The sequence below is a fragment of the Chiloscyllium punctatum genome, chromosome 1 (assembly GCF_047496795.1).
Source record: "Chiloscyllium punctatum isolate Juve2018m chromosome 1, sChiPun1.3, whole genome shotgun sequence".
NCBI classification, from domain to species: Eukaryota; Metazoa; Chordata; class Chondrichthyes; order Orectolobiformes; family Hemiscylliidae; genus Chiloscyllium; species Chiloscyllium punctatum.
Window position 1 is genome coordinate 18539941 of NC_092739.1, and position 22659 is coordinate 18562599.

The following is a 22659-nucleotide window of genomic DNA, read 5'->3' on the forward strand; positions in this document are numbered from 1 at the left end:
AGATAAGAACTGGGTGCAGAGGACCATCATGGACCACAGAGTAGTTAATAGTTACCATGCTAGCATTTGGTTTGCATTATGGGGCTGAACTATAACCTCGACTTGGCTTGTTTGTGCTTGCTGCAAATAAAGTTTCATTTTGGAACTTGAAGCAAAAATAATGTTGGAGATCATAGGTGTTCAGGCAGCAGCTGTGGAGAGAAAGCAGGCTAATATTGCGAGTCAAGATGACTCTTCATCAAAGCTCTGATGAAGAGTCATCTGGACTCAAAATGTTAGCCTGATCTCTCTCCACGGATGGTGCCTGAACTGTTGAGATCTTCAACATTTTTTGTTATCAGTACAGGAGTAATTTGCTCCTTCATGTTTGGAGTTGTCTAGTTTCTTGGCTGTCTGTGATGTTCACCTACTGGACAATGACAGTCTGTGGGTCCCTTTGGACATTGGAGACAGAGTAGTAGTGACTTAGAGAAGTGTTTCGAAGGGATGTACCTCAGAACAGATCCACTAAGAGGCATGCTGATTAAAATAGTGACTAATGTGAGAGAATGGGATCGTATATGTGAGGGAGTGTCAGCAATGCTGGTTATATGCCACGAGCACGTGCCGTTGTGGATAGTGTGTTATGACGTTGCCAGTAAAGGACAATGCCAAATTGCCAATGCCTGAGAGAGATGATGCAGGTGCAAGGAAGGCTGATCTTCTGACAGATGCCTGCTGAATAGTGAGTTGTTCTGGGAACAGAGCATGGTAAGATGAGGCGTGAATCAGATAATGGGAGCAGTATCGGACAGCAAGTAGTTCATGAAGTGGTTTTACTAAATGAATCTTAATGGGCCTTGGAGTAAAAATCTCTTTATAAAATGTCAATGCAACTGGACTTAGCCAAAACAAAAATAACATTCAACCCCATGATTCAGATGTTGTGGTCAGTAGTGAAGCTTGCTGCATTTCAGACTGTCTTTACAGCGAGTAAGTACTTGGAAACCTGCCTTGCTGCAGTGTAAAATGCATGTTCTTGAGGAACCTAGAAATATTGCAGGTTGTTGGGAAAGTACTGTGAGTACTTCCATAGGTACTGCTGGATTAAGTGTGCCACAGTAAGATCTACAATCTCTAATTTTAAACATTACATTCTGCAAATATAAAGGTAATTTTTCAGAGTCAAAGACATTTTTAATACCAATTATGATTGAGGATGCTATTAAAAACAGGTTTCACCTCATTAACAAGTTCTTTGGTGGGTATTGCGAAAGAAGAAGCAGTTCTCATCCATTTAGAGTTTTCCAAAAGGATTGCCAGCATTGCAGGGACTTTGACAGCACACATTGCAGAGGAACAAGGCATCACTGACAGCAGAGTCTCCATTTCCATCATTTATGGTATAGGTGAGGATGCTAGAGACAGTTCCAGTTTCACAAGATAATGGCAGTGCACACAAACAGTTTTACAATCAGTACAAACCCAAACACCAAGCCATCTGAAAGTGAACTGAAACTTAGTGCTCACACTGTCTGACAAAATAATTAAGCAAAAAGTGTTTTGATTCCTGCTTATTTTGTGATCTGTTCTCATTCATATTACATTACTTTAAAATGAGGACATGATCAATCTGTCACTATAATGTATTGCAAAGCATAATGATAACCAACTAATTGACCTAATGTATTCTGGTCTATGTTTCTACAGCACAGTGTATGAACAACTATCTAAATTACTGTTCAGGCGTGTCTTACTCAAAGATAATGTTTCCGAACTTGATTGGTCAACTAACAAGAGCAGAAACTGAGATGAGTGCTGAGTATGTTCTTATCAGTGTCCTGGACAACTTGTTGAATGGAGAATGTAACACTGATCTCAGGTTGCTGGGCTGTTCCATCCTTGCTCCACATTGTGAGAACAATAAGATTGTGAAGCCTTGTCGATACGCGTGTGAAGCACTTAAGAAAGAATGCGAACATTCATTTGAAATGATTCAGATGGCGTGGCCATATTTCATGGACTGTGATCGTTTCTTTGTTGGTGAAGAGGAAGGCTGTTATGATCCTATCGGAAAATACCAAAGTAGGTACCTGATTGTGTTTGAGTCTGGATATTATGTGGTGGAAGCTAACTTATGCTTTTCCAATTAGAAGCTCTAATCCACTGACGTATTATACTTTCCTATCACACTGAGGGAGATGTTTGTCCACCACAGAACACTTTACAAATTTGTTTCAAACGAAATAAATAAGTTGAATTTCTCAGCACCTGGTGCCCAAATGCCTTTTGGTTTAACATTGGTGGTGTATAAACAGAATGAATAATTTGGAACAGAATCACCAGGCACTTGGACAAATATGAATCAGTTTAGGAAAGCCACACCAGATTTCTTAAGAGACTACCATATTGAACAAATGACTGAATGTGGCAGGGCATTTGGAAGAGCGGTTATTAATACTTATAAAAAAGAATAAGACACTAATTCGGCCCCCACTAGAATAATGCATCCAGCTTTTGTTGCCACACTTTTGGAAGAATGTGAAGATATTAAAGTGAGTTCAGAAAAAATTCACAGGAATGGTTCCAAAGATGAGGAGTTCCATTTGTGTAATGGGGCTGCAGAAACCGCTCCTCTTCGATGGAGAGAGATTGGATACAAGTGTTCAAAACTGTGAGGGAACTGATCATATTTGTTAGGGAGAGATTGTCACTATTAGAGGAAGGATCAAAATTTGAAGCAATTGGAAAAAAGAAGCAATGCTGACATGAGCACAGCAGGAATTAGCAAACCTTTTGCCAAGCTTTGAAAGTAAACAGCAGTGACCTTTCTTGACAGGTTCGAGTTTGACAGATGAATCGGAAACACCCTTCTCCATGATTCAGTTCAAATACCACAGTTATGAAGAGATGACAAAATTACTGAAGCATACTGCATCTGTGTGCTCATCTATCTCAACAATGTACACCATTGGCCGCAGTTTTGATGGCAAAAACCTTTACGTGATTGAATTTTCAAGTAACCCTGGAGAACATGAATTGCGTAAGTAGCTGGCTTATTCACGATGCCCATTTCTTCTCTTGGCCTTTGATTTCAGTGCATCCATTTTGCAGTTAGGAAGTTTAATTTAACCAGTCTGGTGAGCAAATGGCGGTATCGATCAACTGTTCACTTTACGTTGCTCAGGTTTCACTTTCTATTGACTTGGATTTAAGTGCAATGCTCCTGTGAGAAACCTGGCACTGTCCAGGACAAAGAAGTCCTAACGATGTGAACATTAGACGGTCATTTAAACAGTTGCTCACTAATTCCTGCCTGGCACCCAGTTAGACTGGCAGAATGGAAGGTGAGTGGGAGGAGAAATTATGAGAAAGTTGCAGTTAAGCTCCCATGAATATGGTTTCGTGGGGTCAGTTGAACCAATGAGGATATTGCAGGAGATCAGGGTACGAATGAAATCAGAAAGGAGGCGAGGTTTGGGAAAGGACTTCAGAGAAACAATCCTATTGCTCTGGTCCATTAGGTGTGTCTAAATGTAGCAGATCATCAATGCCTTAGTGGGTCACCCATTTCCCTTCCCTTGCCTTTTATCCACACATGAGAAGCCAAAAGAATCAGACTCCTTGTTTTGGGTTCAGTTGTGCTGCGTTTGTATGTTAATTAACCCAGGCTTGTTCTTTGGGGTAACTGTCGAGGAGCTGATTTGGGATACTACAAGCTTAAATGGTCTGAAAGGTGACGTGTTGGAGCTGCAAGGTACAATGTTAAATTTTAGTGCACAATTAATGAGCCATAATCTGCAAAAGACCATAGTTATCTCTCTCCTTTCGAGAGTGACAATTGGTTATATGTAGCATAAAGGGCGTCGCTATATAAGTGTGGGCTAAGGTGAGATGCAGCCTCCATGAATAATCATAGCTGGGTAATTGCACCCATGTTGTTACCATCTATGTGACAATTTAGGTGTGTAATGTAACAGATCCCCACCTCCAACACCACCCCCTACTCACCGTTAATATCTTAATGCTAGCGATTCACCCTTCTCATTAAATGGGGCCTTAAAATAGTTATCATTCTGTCTGAAATTTTACATTAAGTAAGTTGTGTTTATTTTTTAAACAGCATTGATTATGTCAATCTTTTGGATAAACCTAATCTAATCTGCCTGATGGTAAATTGATGGGTTCCGATTAGACATTTGATTGAGTACAACACATCCGATGATATATTACATTGACTTCAGACATAAGACCGACAGCAGGTCCAATCCTGCTGGTTTCTGCCTGCAAGTTTCGGTTTAAGTGTCCCTGTGTTAACAAAAGAGATAGATTGTATTATTAGTATGATATTTAATGTTGAAAAATAATAAATAATGATTTCTTTTTCTCAGTTGAACCAGAATTTAAATATATTGCAAACATGCACGGGAATGAAGTACTGGGAAGAGAGCTACTGCTATATCTTGCACAGTATTTGTGCTCTGAGTATTTAAGTGGAAACCAAAGAATTCAGGCTTTAATCAATAATACCAGAATCCATCTACTTCCTTCTATGAATCCTGATGGCTATGAAATAGCATCTGAAGAGGTAACTTACTTTCTCTTCTTGATCTTTAATAGCATGAATACCAGGAAATCTTCCTTGGCATTATTTGCAATATGCTCTATTAAACCATACAAAACAGATTATATTATTGCGATGATTTTCATGTAGGTTGTTTTGCCTTTTTAAGGCCTCAAGATTTAACTTATGAAATACAAAATAGACTAATAACTTTATCTTGCTCTTCATTTGTTACTTGTTTCCTCTCACCTTGACGTTATTCCACCTCCAGCCCAGCCTGAAATTGCCTACATCCTTAACTCTTCTGAGACCATCTCTGACTTCAGTAAATCATGGTTTCCTGACCATCTCCTCTCCTCTGTGTTTGTATAGTTTCTCCTCACTGTCACCTCTCATAGAGTGGCCTGTAACCTTCCCAACTAAACATCTAATGAAGCCCCATCCATCTGTCCACTTCCACACATCCAAACATTTCCCCACATTGAACACATTTTCTTTTAACTTTACCCACTTATTCCTCATAAAAAGAATGCTTGGATCTATACTTATTAATTTGTAGATATATTAAATACACATTGTTCCAAACCAATTCAAGCTCCTCTCATCGTTTTTTCCTGGTGCATTCTGCTCTTGTTCTGTAGAGTGGCATCAATTTGCTGTCATGTTACTATATGCATGCACCAAAAGGGAATACAAGCATTATCAATCACTGCCCACCTCAACAGGAAATGCTGTATTAATCCATAATGTAAAGGCAATTTATAAGCAGCAGAAGTCAACATAAGACGTACTTATTTAGCCCTCAGTGACCATAATCTTATCTCCATCATGAGTCAAAAGTAGGGATGTTTACTGATAATTGCACAATGTTCAGCACCATTTGCATTTCCTCAAATACTGAGGTTAATCCACATTCAAATGTAGAAAGACCTGGACAATATCCAAGCATGAGCTAAAATGTAGGAGAAAGTGAGGAGAAGGACAGTGTGAGCACTAAGTTTCAGTTCACTTTCAGATGGCTTGGTGTTTGGGTTTGTACTGATTGTAAAACTGTTTGTGTGCACTGCCATTATCTTGTGAAACTGCAACTATCTCTAGCATCCTCACCTATACCATAAATGATAGAAATGGAGACTCTGCTGTCAGTGATGCCTTGTTCCTCTGCAATGTATGCTGTCAAAGTCCCTGCAATGCTGGCAATCCTTTTGGAAAACTGAATGGATGAGAACTGCTTCTTCTTTCGCAATACCCACCAAAGAACTTGTTAATGAGGTGAAACCTGTTTTTAATAGCATCCTCAATCACAATTGGAATTAAAAATGTCTCTGAAAAATTACCTTTATATTTGCAGAAAGTAATGTTTAAAATTAGAGATTTTAAAATTAGAGTAGCTCTTACTGTGGCACACTTAATCCAGCAGTACCTATGGAAGTACTCATAGTACTTTCCCAACAACCTGTAATATTTCTAGTTTCCTCAAGAACATGCATTTTACACTGCAGCAAGGCAGGTTTCCAAGTACTTACTCGCTGTAAAGACAGTCTGAAATGCAGCAAGCTTCACTACTGACCACAACATCTGAATCATGGGGTTGAATGCTATTTTTGTTTTGGCTAAGTCCAGTTGCATTGACATTTTATAAAGAGATTTTTACTCCAAGGCCCATTAAGATTCATTTAGTAAAACCACTTCATGAACTACTTGCTGTCCAATACTGCTCCCATTATTTGATTCACGCCTCATCTTACCATGCTCTGTTCCCAGAACAACTCACTATTCAGCAGGCATCTGTCAGAAGATCAGCCTTCCTTGCACCTGCATCATCTCTCTCAGGCATTGGCAATTTGGCATTGTCCTTTACTGGCAACGTCATAACACACTATCCACAACGGCACGTGCTCGTGGCATATAACCAGCATTGCTGACACTCCCTCACCTATACGATCCCATTCTCTCACATTAGTCACTGTTTTAATCAGCATGCCTCTTAGTGGATCTGTTCTGAGGTACATCCCTTCGAAACACTTCTCTAAGTCACCACTACTCTGTCTCCAATGTCCAAAGGGACCCACAGACTGTCATTGTCCAGTAGGTGAACATCACAGATAGCGAAGAAACTAGACAACTCCAAACATGAAGGAGCAAATAACTGCAGATGCTTGAATCTGTACTGAAAAAAAAAGATGCTGGCGATCTCAGCAGTTCAGGCAGCATCCGTGGAGAGAAAGCAGGCTCACATTTCGAGTTCAGATGACTCTTCATCAGACCTCTATCCCCACTAATGTCAAAGCCCTATGGATGTGCACTCTCAATTCCTCTACCCCCTCAATATTTTCCCATTATTATGTATTACTCAGCTGTTTTGCCCTCCCCATGTGCATTACCTCACACTTCTCAGGATTGAATTCCATGTTCCACTTTACTACTCATCATTTAAATCATTGATATATTATTGAAGTTGGCAGCTACTCTCTTCACTGTCAATTACATAACCAATTATTGTGTCCTCTGCGAATTGCCCAACCATGCTTCCCATATTTAATTCTATGTTATTAATAAATATTACAGACAGCAAATGATCCAACATCGAACCCTTCCCATTTCCATTTTAAAATTATCCATTAGCCATTATCATGTGTTTTCTGCCATTGAGCCAATTTTGAATCCAGAATTGAAGTCCCTTGTAGCCCATGAACTTCTACGTTTCTGAGTGTGTCATGTTGCATTTTGTTAAATGCCTTAGTAAAATCAATGTAGACAACACGTACTGCACTAGCTTAACCAATCCTCTGTACTATCTCTCAAAATATTCACTAATGGTAGTAGGACAAGATCTTCTCTTTAAAAAAAAACTGTCCCTCATTAATCCAGGCCTTTTCATGTCACAGTCTTTCCTGGCTCTTGAAATTATTCTAGTAATTTTTCCACTAACAAATTTGGATTGACTGGCCTATTATTCACACCTTTTTATCCAATTGTACAATTTTTTAAGACCTCTGTTCCTTTGGGACCTCACTTATATCTAGTGGTGATGGAAAAATGTTCCTCAGAACAGCTATTATTTCTCCATTGCTTCCTTTTTAAACTTGGGATGCAAAACAAAGTATGCAAAGAGGAGGACAGGGCATCTCTGGGGATCTCCCATCTACAACCTCCAACCTCAGCGTCCGCAAACCCCACACAGCCCGATTCTACTCCCTACCGAAGACCCACAAACCTGATTTCCCCGGCCGACCCATTGTCTCAGCCTGCTCCTGTCATCTCTGCATACCTTGACACCATCCTGTCCTCCTTCATCCAAGAACTCCGCACCTACGTTCAGAACACCACCCATGCCCTTCACCTCCTCCAAGATTTTTGTTTCCTTGGCTCCCAACGCCTCATTGTCACCATGGACACCCAGTCCCTGTACATATCGATCCGTCACAGTGAAGGCCTCTAACCCCTCCATTTCCTCTTCTCGCACCATCCTAAGCAGTACCCTGCCACCACCACCCTCATCCGCCTGGCTGAACTGGTCCACACCCTCAACAATTTCTCCTTCTAATCCTCCCACTTACTCCAAATCAAAAGGGGTAACCATGGGCACCCGCATGGGCCCCAGCTATGCCTGCCTCTTCATCGGGTACATGGAACAGTCCATATTCTGCAGCTACACCAGCACCACCCCTCACCTTTTCCTCCATTACATCGATAACTATATCAGCGCTATCATGTGCTCCCACAAGGAAGTAGGTCAACTTCATCAACACCTTTCACCCCGACCTCAAATTGACCTGGACCACCTCGAATACCTCCCTCCTCTTCCTGGACCTCTCCATCTCCATTTCCAGTGACCGACTAACCACGGACATTTACTTCAAACCCACGGACTCCCACAGTTACCTGGACCATACCTCCTCCTACCCTGCCTCCTGTAAAAAATGCTATCCCTTTTTCCCAATTCCTCTGCCTCCACTGCATCTGTTCCCAGAATCACCAATTCCACCACAGAAAATCCCAAATGGCCTCCTACTGCAAAGACCACAATTTCCCCACCCATGTTGATGATGTCCTTCAGCATATCTCCTCCAATTCCCACACCTCAGCCCTTAAACCCCAACCCTCCAAGGACAGAATCCCCGTCGTCCTCACCTTCCAACCCACCAACCACAATATATATTGCATCATCTTCCGCCACTTCTGCCACCTACAAATAGACCCCACCACTAGGGATATGTTTCCCTCCCCACCCCTATCAGCTTTCTGGAGAGACCATTCCCTCCGCGACTCCCTTGTCAGGTCCAAGCCTCCACACCAGCCCTCACCCCACTCCCAGCACCATCCCTGCAATCGCAGGAAGTGCAAAACCTGCGCCCACACCTCCTCCTCACCTCCGTCCAAGACCCCAAAGGATCCTACCACAGCCGACGAATATTTACCTGTAACTCCACATCTGCTGTATCCATTGTACCCGGTGTGGTCTCCTCCACATCAGGGAGACAGGACGCCTTCTTGCGGATCATTTCAGAGAACATCTCTGGGACACCCGCACCAACCAACCCCACCACCTGTGGCTGAATACTTTAACACCCCCTCCCAAACAGCCAAGGATATGCAGGTTCTGGGCTGACTCCATCTCCCAACCCTAACCACCCAATGCCTGGAGGAAGAATGCCTCATATTCCGTCTCGGGACCCTGCAACCTCACAAGATCAATGTGGATTTCACTAGTTTCCTCATTTCCCCTCCCCAACCTTACCCCCATCCCAAGCCTCCAACTCAGGGCCGCCTTCTTGAGCTGTCCCTCGTCTTTCCCATCTATCTGCTCCACCCTCCTCTCCGACCTTCTCTCCTACTTTCATTTACTTATTGCATCCTCAGCTACCTTCCCCCCAGCCCTCCCCTCATTTATCTGTCCCGGCCCACAAGCCTCATTCCTATTTAAGGGCTTTTGCCCAAACTCTCAATTCTCCTGCTCCTCGGATGCTGCCTGACCTTCTGTGCTTTTCCAGCACCATACTCTTGAGCTGAAAAATGGCAAGTAGCATTCACACCACACAAATACTCGGCAATGATAATCGCCAATTGGAGACAATCTAACCATCTCCCCTTGACATCCAATGTATTACCCCAGTATCAATATCCTGGGAGTCACCATTGACCAGAAACTGAACTGGACCAGCCATATACATACTGTGATTACAAGAGAAGGTCTGAGACTAGGAATACCATGGTGGATGACTTACCTTCTGATTCCCAAAGCCTGTCTGCATCTGCAAGACATAAGTCAAGAATGTGATGGAATACACCTCACTTGCCGGGATGAGTATAGTTCCAATAAGAGTCAAGAAACTTGACACCATTGAGGACAAAACAATCCATTTAATTGCCAGCACATTCTCAAATATTGACACCTTTCACCACCAGAGCTCAGTAGCAGCATCGAGATGTACTGCAGAAATTCCCTCGGCCTTTGACCATCGAGAAGAGATAAGGCAGCAGATATACAAGAACCTACAAGATCCCTGCCAAACCAATCACCATCCCTGACTTGGAAATATATTGCTACCCTTCAGTGCCACAGGGTTGAAAGCTTGGAACCCACGTCCGAGCAATATTGTGTGTGCACCTGTACCAAATATACAGAAACGATCAAAATATAAACTTGCCATCACCTACTCAAAGACAGCTAAGGATGAGCAATAAATGCCGGCTCAGCTGGTGAAGTCCATATCCCTTTAATGAACTTTAAATGTCTTGTATTCAACTGAAGGATACATTTTCTAATTTTGCCAATCCTTGTATGTGATTAGAACATTTTTATGGGAGAAAGTGAGGATTGCAGATGCTGGGGATCAGAGTTGAAAACTGTGGTGCTGGAAAAGCGCAGCAGGTCAGGCAGCATCCAAGGAGCAGGAGAATCGATATTTCGAGCATAAGCCCTTCATCAGGAATGAGGGTACATTTTTAAGTCGAGTTGAAAAGATGGTGATACCTTGTCGTTTCTGGTGTTGTTTGGTTTTTTTTGAATAGCCGTAACATGGTTTTGAAGATTTAATTCCAAAAATATGCAAGACTCAACCCTTCATACAATGTAGGGAGAAAGACCTGCCACAGAAATAGGATACTATCAAGAGTCACTGTGTGATTGGATTTGGCAGTTTTTTAGAGCTTTTGTGCACTGTACCTTCATCCCAACACCACATTTCTCTCTCTCGGCAGCAGACGTGTGGTGTCAGTAAGATTGTTCAAATCTGAGCCATTTTAAAAAGCTCCCAGTGCAAGATCTACCTGCTACAAAGATTAATCAGAACAGAACTTAAACAGCAGGATCAATAAAGAGACTTTAAGTGGAATCTCGCACGTGGGAAATTTCACTAGCTGCTGAATCTAATCAAGGTAGACTGGCTGAGAAAAATGTTCTTCTATCCAATAAAAGCTTTTAAGAGCTGAAAGAAGCCTGTTAAAAAAAAGGACTTTTGATTGAAGCCGTCCAATCCATTTTCCTGTAAAATTCCTGCTTTGTGGAGATAAAACTGAGATAAAACAAAATGAGCACCACCATGGTGGTCAAGCCATAACCATGACCGGCAAAGATACTGGAAGGTACATAAAGCTCTGGAAGAAACTTAAACACCTTATAAAAGCTCCAGACACGATTAAACATTCTGGGAAAAGCTGCATGACAAAAACAAAAATTCCTACGTCCCCAGTTGGAAGTCAGCTGCTCTTCAGTCTGAATTTATTTTGGCCTGACAGCAGCTGAGTTCCCAACCTGCGTTTTCATGACCTCAGTATTTCCAACCCAGATAGACAAGCCATTAAATTTCAAATTGTCAGTGGCAACCAAAGCCTACACAGATAAAACGTATCAGGTCTGAATGATGACTATCTTAAGAAGCCATTTTTAAAAATGGTCAACATTGTAGTCCCAAAACACCTGGTTCAATGCCATGAGAAGCCACAATCAAAGGTCAGACAGGTGCGGCATTTTAAGCGATCAAGCCATGTGACAAACAACATCGAGGCACAGTCCACAGGATGTCTCATCAAGCTGCTCTGTCAGTGATGAACAAGGCCAGACCATTGACACACAACGTGAGCAGATATTCACAATGGTGGACATCAAAGAGTTTACTTGCACAGTGGTACCACCTTTGCAGCCATCCAGATTATATTCCCAGAGTTACAGGCTCAGTAAAGCCTATTTTTAAAACGGATACGGGTGCAGGTGGAAACACTCATCTACTTCACATGAAATACATGGATCCACAGAATGGCAATCAATGATTCCATTCTCAAACTCACTCAGTAAAATGACTTGGAGGTTGAATCCCTGAAAAACACAACACTCAGGGTCATAGTAAAAAATTCACCCTGGTCATAACCTGGTCCAGTGATGACAAGCCGATAGCTCTGCAGGAATTCACTTTGCGTCATTACCCATGGCATAGGCCAGAAGTGAATGACATTCCAGTCTTCATTTCATGACATACCACTGTTGCATATTGTTAGGAATTCCTAGAGTAGATACATACACACATCAAGTGAATCCACGCTGATGGTGGAGAGTGACTATTTGCTCCCTTTTGGTGAGATTGGTGGCAGAGGGCAGTTGATTAGGTAGGAAAGTAGTAGCTGGGGACCATTTCCAATGAGACCCATAAATTCTGGGGTGGGTAGCTTCAAGGTCAGCCATAACATTGCCCCTGCCCCAGCCTTGCAAATTGAGGCTTTTAAGTGGGAAAATAATACCCACTTAAAAATGTTATCCAGTGCTTTTGGTATTTACCCAGTGGCAAGAGCACGTGCGCACATGTGTGTGTGCGCGCGTGCATGCACCCACATGTATGCGTGCGTGTATGCGCGCATGTGTGTGCTTGTGTGTGTACGCACGTGTACGTGCTTGTGTGTGTGTGTGTGTGTGTGTGTGTAAAGGGGGAATGGAGAAGATTTGCCCCTGACATGTGCAATAAACAAAACCATTTGCTTGTGGATTTCCAGGGTTGGGACCGAGATTGGTGGAGTGGTGGTGGTGGTGGTGGTGCATGGTTGAGGGTGGTAGGGGGCATTCATTCAAATGCATATGGCATTAGGAACAGAAACTACCTCATCAAACCATCAAGCCCTTGACCCTGTCTTTGCTGCGACTCCCAAAGTGTGACCCCATCCTGACCCCCTCTCTTTCCTGGTGACTTGTGTTCCTCAGTAATCCCAGGTCCCTGGTGAGTGTGCGCTGGTAGTTGGCAGAGCATCTGCTGTCTGCAAAAAAAGCACTAGCATTGAATTGATTAGCTCCTCCTGGGATAGGAGTTTCTGCCCTGCCAGCGCCCTGGATTCTGTAAAAAAGCGTGGGCACCGGTCATTCAAGTACCTAACTCCACATGCTGAGCAAGTCAGTCTCATGACTTGTAACATTCATGAATTGGGCAGCTCCATATGTTGTTCAGTTAGAACATTCAATTCTGCCTAGCACTAAGGGAAGGGCAATATTTTCAGTAGGTTTTGGGTGATGTGGTTCACTGAACAGGAGTTCAAAAGAGGCAGACAGGGTGAAAAATGCCAGCAAGTGCTCAAGGGAGACAGAATGTAAACTCCATGCTAGAAATGCTAAGTCTTAACTATACAGTAGTGAATACAACAAAACGTAGGTTTTGTGGAGGGGACAGTGGGTTGGAAGTTCCAAGAACATAAAAGCAATATACTGTGGTTGCTGGAAATCTGAAACAAAAGCAGAGAAATTCAATAACTTCAGAAACTGATTGTGTTATGAAGAAAGTTTGGCAGCACCTGAAGAGAGAGAAGCAGAGTTAAAGTTTTGAGACTATATTTCGAGAAACTTTTCAGAAGTGAGAAGAAAGGGGGTTAGACTTATATCTCAGAAAGCAGCAGAGGCCCATTTATTCATGACAAGCCCAGTGACTCCTTCGGTTCCCAAAATTGCGCTTCCTCGCATCCTGTTTCCTGCAAGGATTCCATTCTATTGTCCCATTTCTCTGTCTCTGTTGTACCTGCTTGGACAATACCACTTCCCACTGCTCTGCCACTCCATAAACAGAGGATTCTCCCCTTTTTGTAGTTGACAGGGCCTTTAGCTGTGTCTAATCCATCCCCCTCCACTTGTGTCCTCACTCCTTTCCCTCTTTTCACGAACAATGATAGGGTTCCCCTTTAATTCATTTGGCCCCCTGCCAAATTCCATAATTAAAGGATTGTGCCCCACCATTTCTGCCACTTCCAACAGGATACACCATCAAACTCATGGAGTCATAGAGATGAACAGCACGGAAACAGACCCTTCGGTCCAACCTGTCCATGCTGATCAGATATCCCAACTCAATCTAGTCCCACCTGCCAGCACCTGGCTCATATCCCTCCAAACCGTTCCTATTCATATACCCATCCAGATGCCTCTTAAATGTTAAAATTGTACCAGCCTCCATCACTTCCTGTGGCAGTTCATTCCACACACGTACCACCCTCTGCGTGAAAAAGTTGCCCCTTATGTTCCTTTTATATCTTTCCCCTCTCACCCGCAACCTTTCCCCTCTACTTCTGGACTCCCCCCACCTCAGGGAAAGGATTTTGTCTATTTACCCTATCCATGCTCCTCATGACTCTATAAACCTCTATAAGGTCACCCCTCAGCCTCCAACACTCCAGGGAAAACAGCCCCAGCCAATTCAACCTCTCCCTATAGCTCAAATCCTCCAACCCTGGCAACATCCTTGTAAATCTTTTCTGAGCCCTTTCAAGTTTCAAAACAGCTTTCCGATAGGAAGGAGACCAGAACTGCATGCAATATTCCAACAGTGGCCTAATCGATGTCTTATGCAGCCACAACATGACCTCCCAACTCCTGTACTCGATGGTCTGACCAATAAAGGAATGCAAACCAAGCACCTTCTTCACTGATCTACCCGCAACTCCACTTTTAAGGAACTATGAACCTGCACTCCAAGGTCTCTTTGTTCAGCAACATTGTCCAGGAACCCGCCCTCCCCCCAACACCCCACCCCCTCCTCCATGGTCAGTGTTCATATTCCACAGGGACCATTCCCTCTGTAAAACTCTGGTCCACCCCTTCATCACGCCGAACACTTCCTCACTCCCTAATGACACCTATCCATGTAATCGCAGGTGTAACACTTGCCCATTCACTTTCTCTCCCTGAACTGTTCAAGGTCCCAAGTAGGTGAAGCAAGTGTTTCACCTGTGATTCGTTCCATCCAATCTACTGCATTTACTGCTCACAATGCAGTCTCCTTTGCATTGGTGAGACCAAACACAGACTGGATTGTGGAACGTCTCCACTCTGTCTGTAGGAATGAGTCTGACCTCCCAGTTGCTTGCCGTTTAATCAATCACCTTGGTCTCAGGCTTCCATTTCTATTCTGGACCTGCTGCAACATTCCAACATAGTACATCGCAAGCTGGAGGGACAGCACATCATTTTATGCTTAACCATTTCACAGCCTCGAGGTCTCTACACTAAAGCCAATAACTTCAGAAACTCATTGCATTATATCTGTTGTGCATTTTTCTTAGATTCTCTCATCACCCCCTCCCCTCCTCAACCCCCACCTAATGTACACAGTATTGTGTTGCCTTACCCTACTCTCTTTAGACAGGACTTATGCTTTAGCTTTAACATCTCAACTAACACCCATTTTGCATCTTTTTTGTCTTTCTCCACTGTTACCAACTCATTTGTGTTTCACTGTTCTGCCTCTATCAAAGTTATATTACAAACTTTCCATCCCCTTTCAGTTCTGAAGAAGAGCTATACCAAGCTTGAAACATTAACTCTGTTTCTTTCTTCCTAGTGATAGAATTAGAATTGGAATTATATTTATCGTCACATGTATCCAAGTACAGGAATACATGAGTACAGTAGAAAGTCGCCATTCTCCACTGCCATTTTGATTACGAAACCAGAATTAAAAGAAACAGGATTTTTTTTTTAAAGAAAGATCCAAAATGTAAGAAAACATCCAGATCTTAATGTCTAAAGTCTCATCGCCACAAAGCCACTGATGCAGGCACCCGGGCCTAGCCAGGGCCTGGAGTCTCGGTCAGCCTACGAGTCTTGCATTGATCTCTGGGAGGAGCCATGTTCTTGTTGCTACAATGACACTGTTGCCTCCGATTACCAGGAAGAGCTTTTTCTGCCACTCTGGAATGCTGCTGCATCCAGTTGTCAGGACTGCAGGAGGCTGCTGCTAATATGTGACATGCCCACTGTCACTGCCAATGCTGTGCTGCCGCTGCCTCTGATCACCGAGAAGAGGCCGCGAGGAACCGTGACCACCACCAACACAATGGCCCGCTCTCCTGCTGATGCCATGCTGCCGCCTCCTGTGACCGCCGAGAGGAGTTTGGGAAGCACTGCCATCAATCCTGTCGCCCCCTGGAAGCTGCTGCCATTACTGCCAAACCTGCTGAGCTTGTCTCACATTCATTGCAATTGTTTCAAGTTCAAAGAGCAGTTGGGTGTCTCCATGCTGCTGGAACTCAGGTTAAATTTTATGAGTTTCTGAACAGTTGGGTGTCACAGTCAGGGTTTAGGAAACATTCTGGGTGTTGCAGCGGTTTGCAAGAAGCCTAGTAGGCCAGTACAGCTGAGAGTCAGCGTTGAAAAGCCCTTCAACAGGATTTGCTTTCTGCAACTGAACATGTTTAGGGCTCAAGGAAAACAACTGAGACCTTGTTTGGTGAAGCTCAAGGTCAGATAAAAGCTGAAGTTGTGCTGTCAAATGAGCACCAGAGTGCAGTTTTCAGAATGCAGGGGAAAAAGGACCGGGGGCAAGAACAAGGGGCTATCATTGATGGAATCCATGATAGAGCGGTTATCGAGAGAGTTATTTTAGGACTGCTTTGGTCAAAGTGAAAAATTGTAATGCCTCATGTAATTGTAATGGAGATTTGAAGACCTCCCATGTTCATTAATGTTGTAGAGTAGGGGAGTATTTGAGAAATCCATGGGATTTCTCTTGATTACAGTTGCCATTTTTATATAGACTGTGGTGTATTCAACCCTCGTACATTATCCACATTAAAAATAAGTTGTACTTCTACTATAGAGTGTATTACTGTTCAAACTTGTTCAGTAAAGTATTGTTTATTCAAGCCAGTGGAATCTTAAGATTTTATTCTCTTTGTAGGTGCCTGGATCTCACATTTTATTTACATTAAAAATGAAACATTGCTGGCCAGTAACCAGATTTTAGCAATACAGGGTGACATCACATTAGCCATTTTGATTGTTTTGTTTCCAACTACGACATTTCAACATTCAGTGTATGTGCACTCCTAAATCTCTTCAGACCTCTTGTGTTCCTAGCTTTTCACTATTTCAATCGTCTATCTCAAGACCTATCTCACTATTTCAAGATCTATCTCTTTTGCTCCCAAATTGTTACCAACTACTTGCACTGAGCTCCATCTGCCACTCAATCTATTCTTGTCATTTTATGGACAAGCAAAAAATGAGTAAACTAGGGCTTTATAGTGAGGGATATTTAATGTGGCGACAATCATTGGGCAATTAGCAAACTTGGATATGCGGCTGTCTATTTCTGTTTTCTAACCCATTAATAAACATAATGATTCGGTGAGACTCCAACAATTACATGGAGCCAGTGCTCACCACATGCTTCCAAATTATACATAAAACGCTGCAGTGTATCACCAACTCTTATATCAGGGACAAAAGTATCATAATAATAGCCGTGACAAGTGCAGAAAATAGTTTTTTGCATGCCTTTAAGTTTAAAATAGCACACTGACACCAGGCTGGTTACAAAACAAAGAGGTTTATTTTGAGCTGGTATTGAAATACTGGTTAGAATTGCTGCATTTTAACTTGATGTTAAAATATTGGACTTCAAAAGGAGTCTTTTCCATTTTGTGTGTATTATCGCCTTTGAGATTGTTGCATTTATGCCTTCATTTTCTTCCTCATAGATACAAACCCTATTTTAGCTAATAACAGTTCTGACTTTATTTTTGATACTTTCTCAATGCAGAAGACATCACTGCATATTCAGATCTGAAGATTACTCCAGTTAAAGTAATTGCTATAAGGTCATGCAAGAACAGGCTGCAATATGATATAACTTTGGTCTAAGGGAAACAAGGGGTTTGTCACAGTAAATGCTCTGAAATTATTGATAAGTAAAATCAATAATCAATGTCAGAAATCATGCCAGTTTTGATTTTAGTTGACTCTATCATAGATGTGTGAGTGTCTACTTTGAACAGATTGTGTATATAGAGATATTTTAGCTGACAGTGCAACAATAATAAACTTCCAAGACATTCTATCAGCCAGTACATCAAGGTCAATATTGCTTTTGGATTAACAGCAACATTACCAAAACTGTAAAACGTCTGGAATTTTAAGAGATTAAGTATCCAATAACAGCAATTTAAATTTATTTGGCACCTGCGCCTGCTTCAGAGCGTCAAGAGAAAAAAAACTGAATGGAGATCCAAAAAGATGTTATGGAGCACGACGAACCAGTTTTGACAAAGGTGTGGAATTTAAAGTAGGTCTTAAAGGAAAAGAGGGAGAGACAGAAAGGTTGGGGAGAACTTCTGAGTGTGAATCCGAGCACAGGATGAACAACAGAGGTGTGCTTGTGTAGGGTGGAACACCTAACCTCACTGGTGTTTAAACTATTTGTAGCTGATTTGTTTGATGTTATATAACACACCTTATTTCATATCCAATGGGAATAATTATTGGCATGCACTTTTACTTATTTGATATGGAAAGAGTTTGGCTATGACCTCTGTTACGGTTGGATTTACACACAGCAAACCTCAAAGTTCCGCAAAAGTTTGGGATGATATGCTTTGCAGAATATGAAGACAATGATGAAACTGTGAACTTTGAAATATTCAGGAAGTTGAAGCATGTGTAGGGAATCGAGGTCCGGGGGATGGTCATATTGAACTTGGTATGAAACTGGGTACAGCTAACAGAGCTTTGAATGACTTGAACTGGACGGAGAGTGGAGGGTGAGGAGAGTTGGTGGCATGAACACAAATGAGTGACTGACATAATGACTTTGAACTCATTTATCACTATTTAAACTAAATAAAACCTGTTGTTGTAGTAGAGTCATAGAGAGTCATAGAGATGTACAGCATGGAAACAGACCCTTTGGTCCAACCCATCCATGCCAACCAGATATCCCAACCCCAATCTAGTCCCACCTGCCAGCACCCGGCCCATATCCCTCCAAACCCTTCCAATTCATATACCCATCCAAATGCCTCTTAAATGTTGCAATTGTACCAGCCTCCACCACATCCTCTGGCAGCTCATTCCATACACATACCACCCTCTGCGTGAAAAAGTTGCCCCTTAGGCCTCTTTTATATCTTTCCCCTCTCACCCTAAACCTATGCCCTCTAGTTCTGGACTCCCCGACCCCAGGGAAAAGACTTAGTCTATTTATCCTATCCATGCCCCTCATAATTTTGTAAACCTCGAAAATGTCACCCCTTAGCCTCCAACGCTCCAGGGAAAATAGCCCCAGGCTGTTCAGCCTCTCCCTGTAGCTCAGATCCTCCAACCCTGGTAACATCCTTGTAAATCTTTTCTGAACCCTTTCAAGTTTCACAACATCTTTCCGATAGGAAGGAGACCAGAATTGCATGCAATATTCCAACAGTGGCCAAACCAATGTCTTGTACAACTGCAACATGACCTCTCAACTCCTGTACTCAATACTCTGACCAATAAAGGAAAGCATACCAAACACCTTCTTCACTATCCTATCTACCTGCGACTCCACTTTCAAGGAGCTATGAATCTGCACTCCAAGGTCTGTTTGTTCAGCAACACTCCCTAGGACCTTACCATTAAGTGTATAAGTCCTGCTAAGATTTGCTTTCCCAAAATGCAGCACCTCGCATTTAGAGTCAGAGAGTCATAGAGATGGAAACAGACCCTTCGGTCCAACCCGTCCATGAAAAGACTTTGCCTATTTATCCTATCCATGCCCCTCATAATTTTGTAAACCTCTATAAGGTCACCCCTCAGCGTCCGACGCTCCAGGGAAAACAGCCCCAGCCTGTTCAGCCTCTCCCTGTAGCTCAGATCCTCTAACCCTGGCAACATCCTTGTAAATCTTTTCTGAACCCTTTCAAGTTTCACAACATCTTTCTGATAGGAAGGAGACCAGAATTGCACGCAATATTCCAACAGTGGCCTAACCAATGTCCTGTACAGCCGCAACATGACCTCCTAACTCCTGTACTCAATACTCTGACCAATAAAGGAAAGCATATCAAACATTTATCTGAATTAAACTCCATCTGCCACTTCCCAGCCCATTGGCCCATCTGGTCCAGATCCTGTTGTAATCGGAGGTAACCCTCTTCGTTGTCCACTATGCCTCCAAGTTTGGTGTCATCTGCAAACTTTCTAACTGTACCTCTTATGCTTGCATCCAAATCATTTATGTAAATGACAAAAAGTAGAGGGCCCAGCACCAATCCTTGTGGCATTCCACTGGTCACAGGCCTCCAATCTGAAAAACAACCTTCCGCTACCACCCTCTGTTTTCTACCTTTGAACCAGTTCTGTATCCAATGGCTAGCTCTCCCTGTATTCCATGAGATCTAACCTCGCTAATCAGTCTCCCATGGGGAACCTTATCGAACGCCTTACTGAAGTCCATATAGATCACATCTACTGTTCTGCCCTCATCAATCTTCTTTGTTACTTCTTCAAAAATCTCAATCAATTTTGTGAGACATGATTTCCCACACACAAAGCCATGTTGACTATCTCGAATCAGTCCTTGCCTTTCCAAATACATGTACATCCTGTCCCTCAGGATTCCCTCCAACAACTTGCCCACCACCGAGGTCAGGCTCACCAGTCTATAGTTCCCTGGCTTGTCTTTACCGCCCTTGTTAAACAGTGGCACCATGTTTGCCAACCTCCAGTCTTCCGGCACCTCACCTGTGACTATCGATGATACAAATATCTCAGCAAGAGGCCCAGCAATCACTTCTCTGGCTTCTCACAGAGTTCTCAGGTACACCTGATCAGGTCCTGGGGATTTATCCACCTTTAACCGTTTCAAGACATCCAGCACTTCCTCCTCTGTAGTCTGGACATTTTGCAAGATGTCACCACCTATTTCCCTACGGTCTATATCTTCCATGTCCTTTTCCACAGTAAATACTGATGCAAAATATTCATTTCGTATCTCCCCCATTTTCTGTGGCTCCACACAAAGGCTGCCTTGCTGATCTTTGAGGGGCCCTATTCCCTTCCTAGTTACCATTTTGTCCTTAATATATTTGTATAAATCCTTTGGATTCTCCTTAATTCTATTTGCCAAAGCTATCTCATGTCCCCGTTTTGCCCTCCTGATTTCCCTCTTAAGTATACTCCTACTTTCTTTATACTCTTCTAAGGATTCACTCGATCTATCCTGTCTATACCTGACATATGCTTCCTTCTTTTTCTTAACCAAACCCTCAATTTCTTTAGTCATCCAGAATTGCCTATACATACCAGCCTTCCCTTTCACCCTGATAGGAATATACTTTCTCTGGATTCTTGCTATCTCATTTCTGAAGGCTTCACATTTTCCAGCCGTCCCTTTACCTGCAAACATCTGCCCCCAATCAGCCTTCGAAAGTTCTTGCCTAATACCGTCAAAATTGGCCTTTCTCCAATTTAGAACTTCAACTTTTAGATCTGGTCTATCCTTTTCCATCACTATTTTAAATCTAATAGAATTATGGTTGCTGGCCCCAAAGTGCTCCCCCACTGACACCTCAGTCACCTGCCCTGCCTTTTTCCCAAGAGTAGGTCAAGTTTTGCACCTTCCCCAGTAAGTACATCCACATACTGGATCAGAAAATTGTCTGGTACATACTTAAGAAATTCCTCTCCATCTAAACCTTTAACACTATGGCAGTCCCAGTCAATGTTTGGAAAGTTAAAATCCCTGACCATAACTACTGTATTATTCGTACAGAGATCACCTTACAAGTTTTTTCCCAATTCCCCTCTATTAGGGGATCTGTAATACAATCCCAATAAGGTGATCATCCCTTTCTTATTTCTCAGTTCCACCCAAATAACTTCCCTGGATGTATTTCTGGGAATATCCTCCCTCAGCACAGCTGTAATGCAATCCCTTATCAAAAGTGCCACCCCCCCCCTCCTCTCTTGCCTCCCTTTCTATCTTTCTATAGCATTTGTATCCTGGAACATTAAGCTGCCAGTCCTGCCCATCCCTGAGCCATGTTTCTGTAATTGCTATGATGTCCCAGTCCCATGTTCCTAACCTTGCCCTGAGTTCATCTGCCTTCCCTGTTAGGTCCCTTGCATTGAAATAAATGCAGTTTAATTTATTAGTCCTACCTTGTCCCTGCCTGCCCTGACTGTTTGACTCACTTCTGTTCTCAGCTGTACCCGTCTCAGATCGATCTCTTTCCCACTATCTTCCTGCTCCCCCCCTCCCCCCCCCACCCCACCCCCCACCCCCCCCCCCCCCCCCCCCCCCCACCCCCCCCCCCCACCCCACCTTACTAGTTTCGATCCTCCGGAGCAGCTCTAGCAAATTTCCCTGCCAGTATATTAGTCCCCTTCCAATTTAGGTGCAATGATCCAAAAATGTGAATCCTTCTCCCATACACCAGCTCCTCAGCCATGCAGTCATCTGCTCTATCCTCCTATTCCTGCCCTCACTAGCTCGTAGCAATGTCTAACAAATTAATTTCCTAATTATGCAGGGTCCTGGGTTCAACGGATGGGGTACTGGACGGTCAAACATTCAGAGTATTGATTTGAACAGGAATTTTCCAGATTTGACGACAATATTTTATCAAGAAAGAAGAAAGAGAGGAGGCCGTGTTGATCACATCCCAATTCCAAGATCATATTGGAATGGTAAGGTATGACCTGTTAACATATTGTACTGGATGAAATTATTTTTATCCCATTGTGTTGATAGCAATGCTGAATCCTGTTTTACATTCAAAGACCACAATAGTTGATTGCAGGCTGCAATGTTTTGCTTCAACCAATAGCTGTTAGGTTGCTTGCAGAGAATGCAGAGATTGTTTCTGACTTGACATTACTGGTGACAAGCCTT

General features: G+C 42.9%; 1 protein-coding gene across 1 annotated transcript in view; it reads left to right on the forward strand.

The window, feature by feature from the left end:
• The window catches only part of cpz (carboxypeptidase Z), a 75065-nt gene that overhangs the window by 37524 nt on the left and 14882 nt on the right, over positions 1-22659 (forward strand). The window contains exons 3-6 of the mRNA XM_072573928.1: positions 1690-2064; positions 2819-3022; positions 4371-4567; positions 22298-22459. Of these exons, the coding sequence (XP_072430029.1) occupies positions 1690-2064; positions 2819-3022; positions 4371-4567; positions 22298-22459 (938 nt within the window). The remainder of the gene's footprint in view (positions 1-1689; positions 2065-2818; positions 3023-4370; positions 4568-22297; positions 22460-22659) is intronic.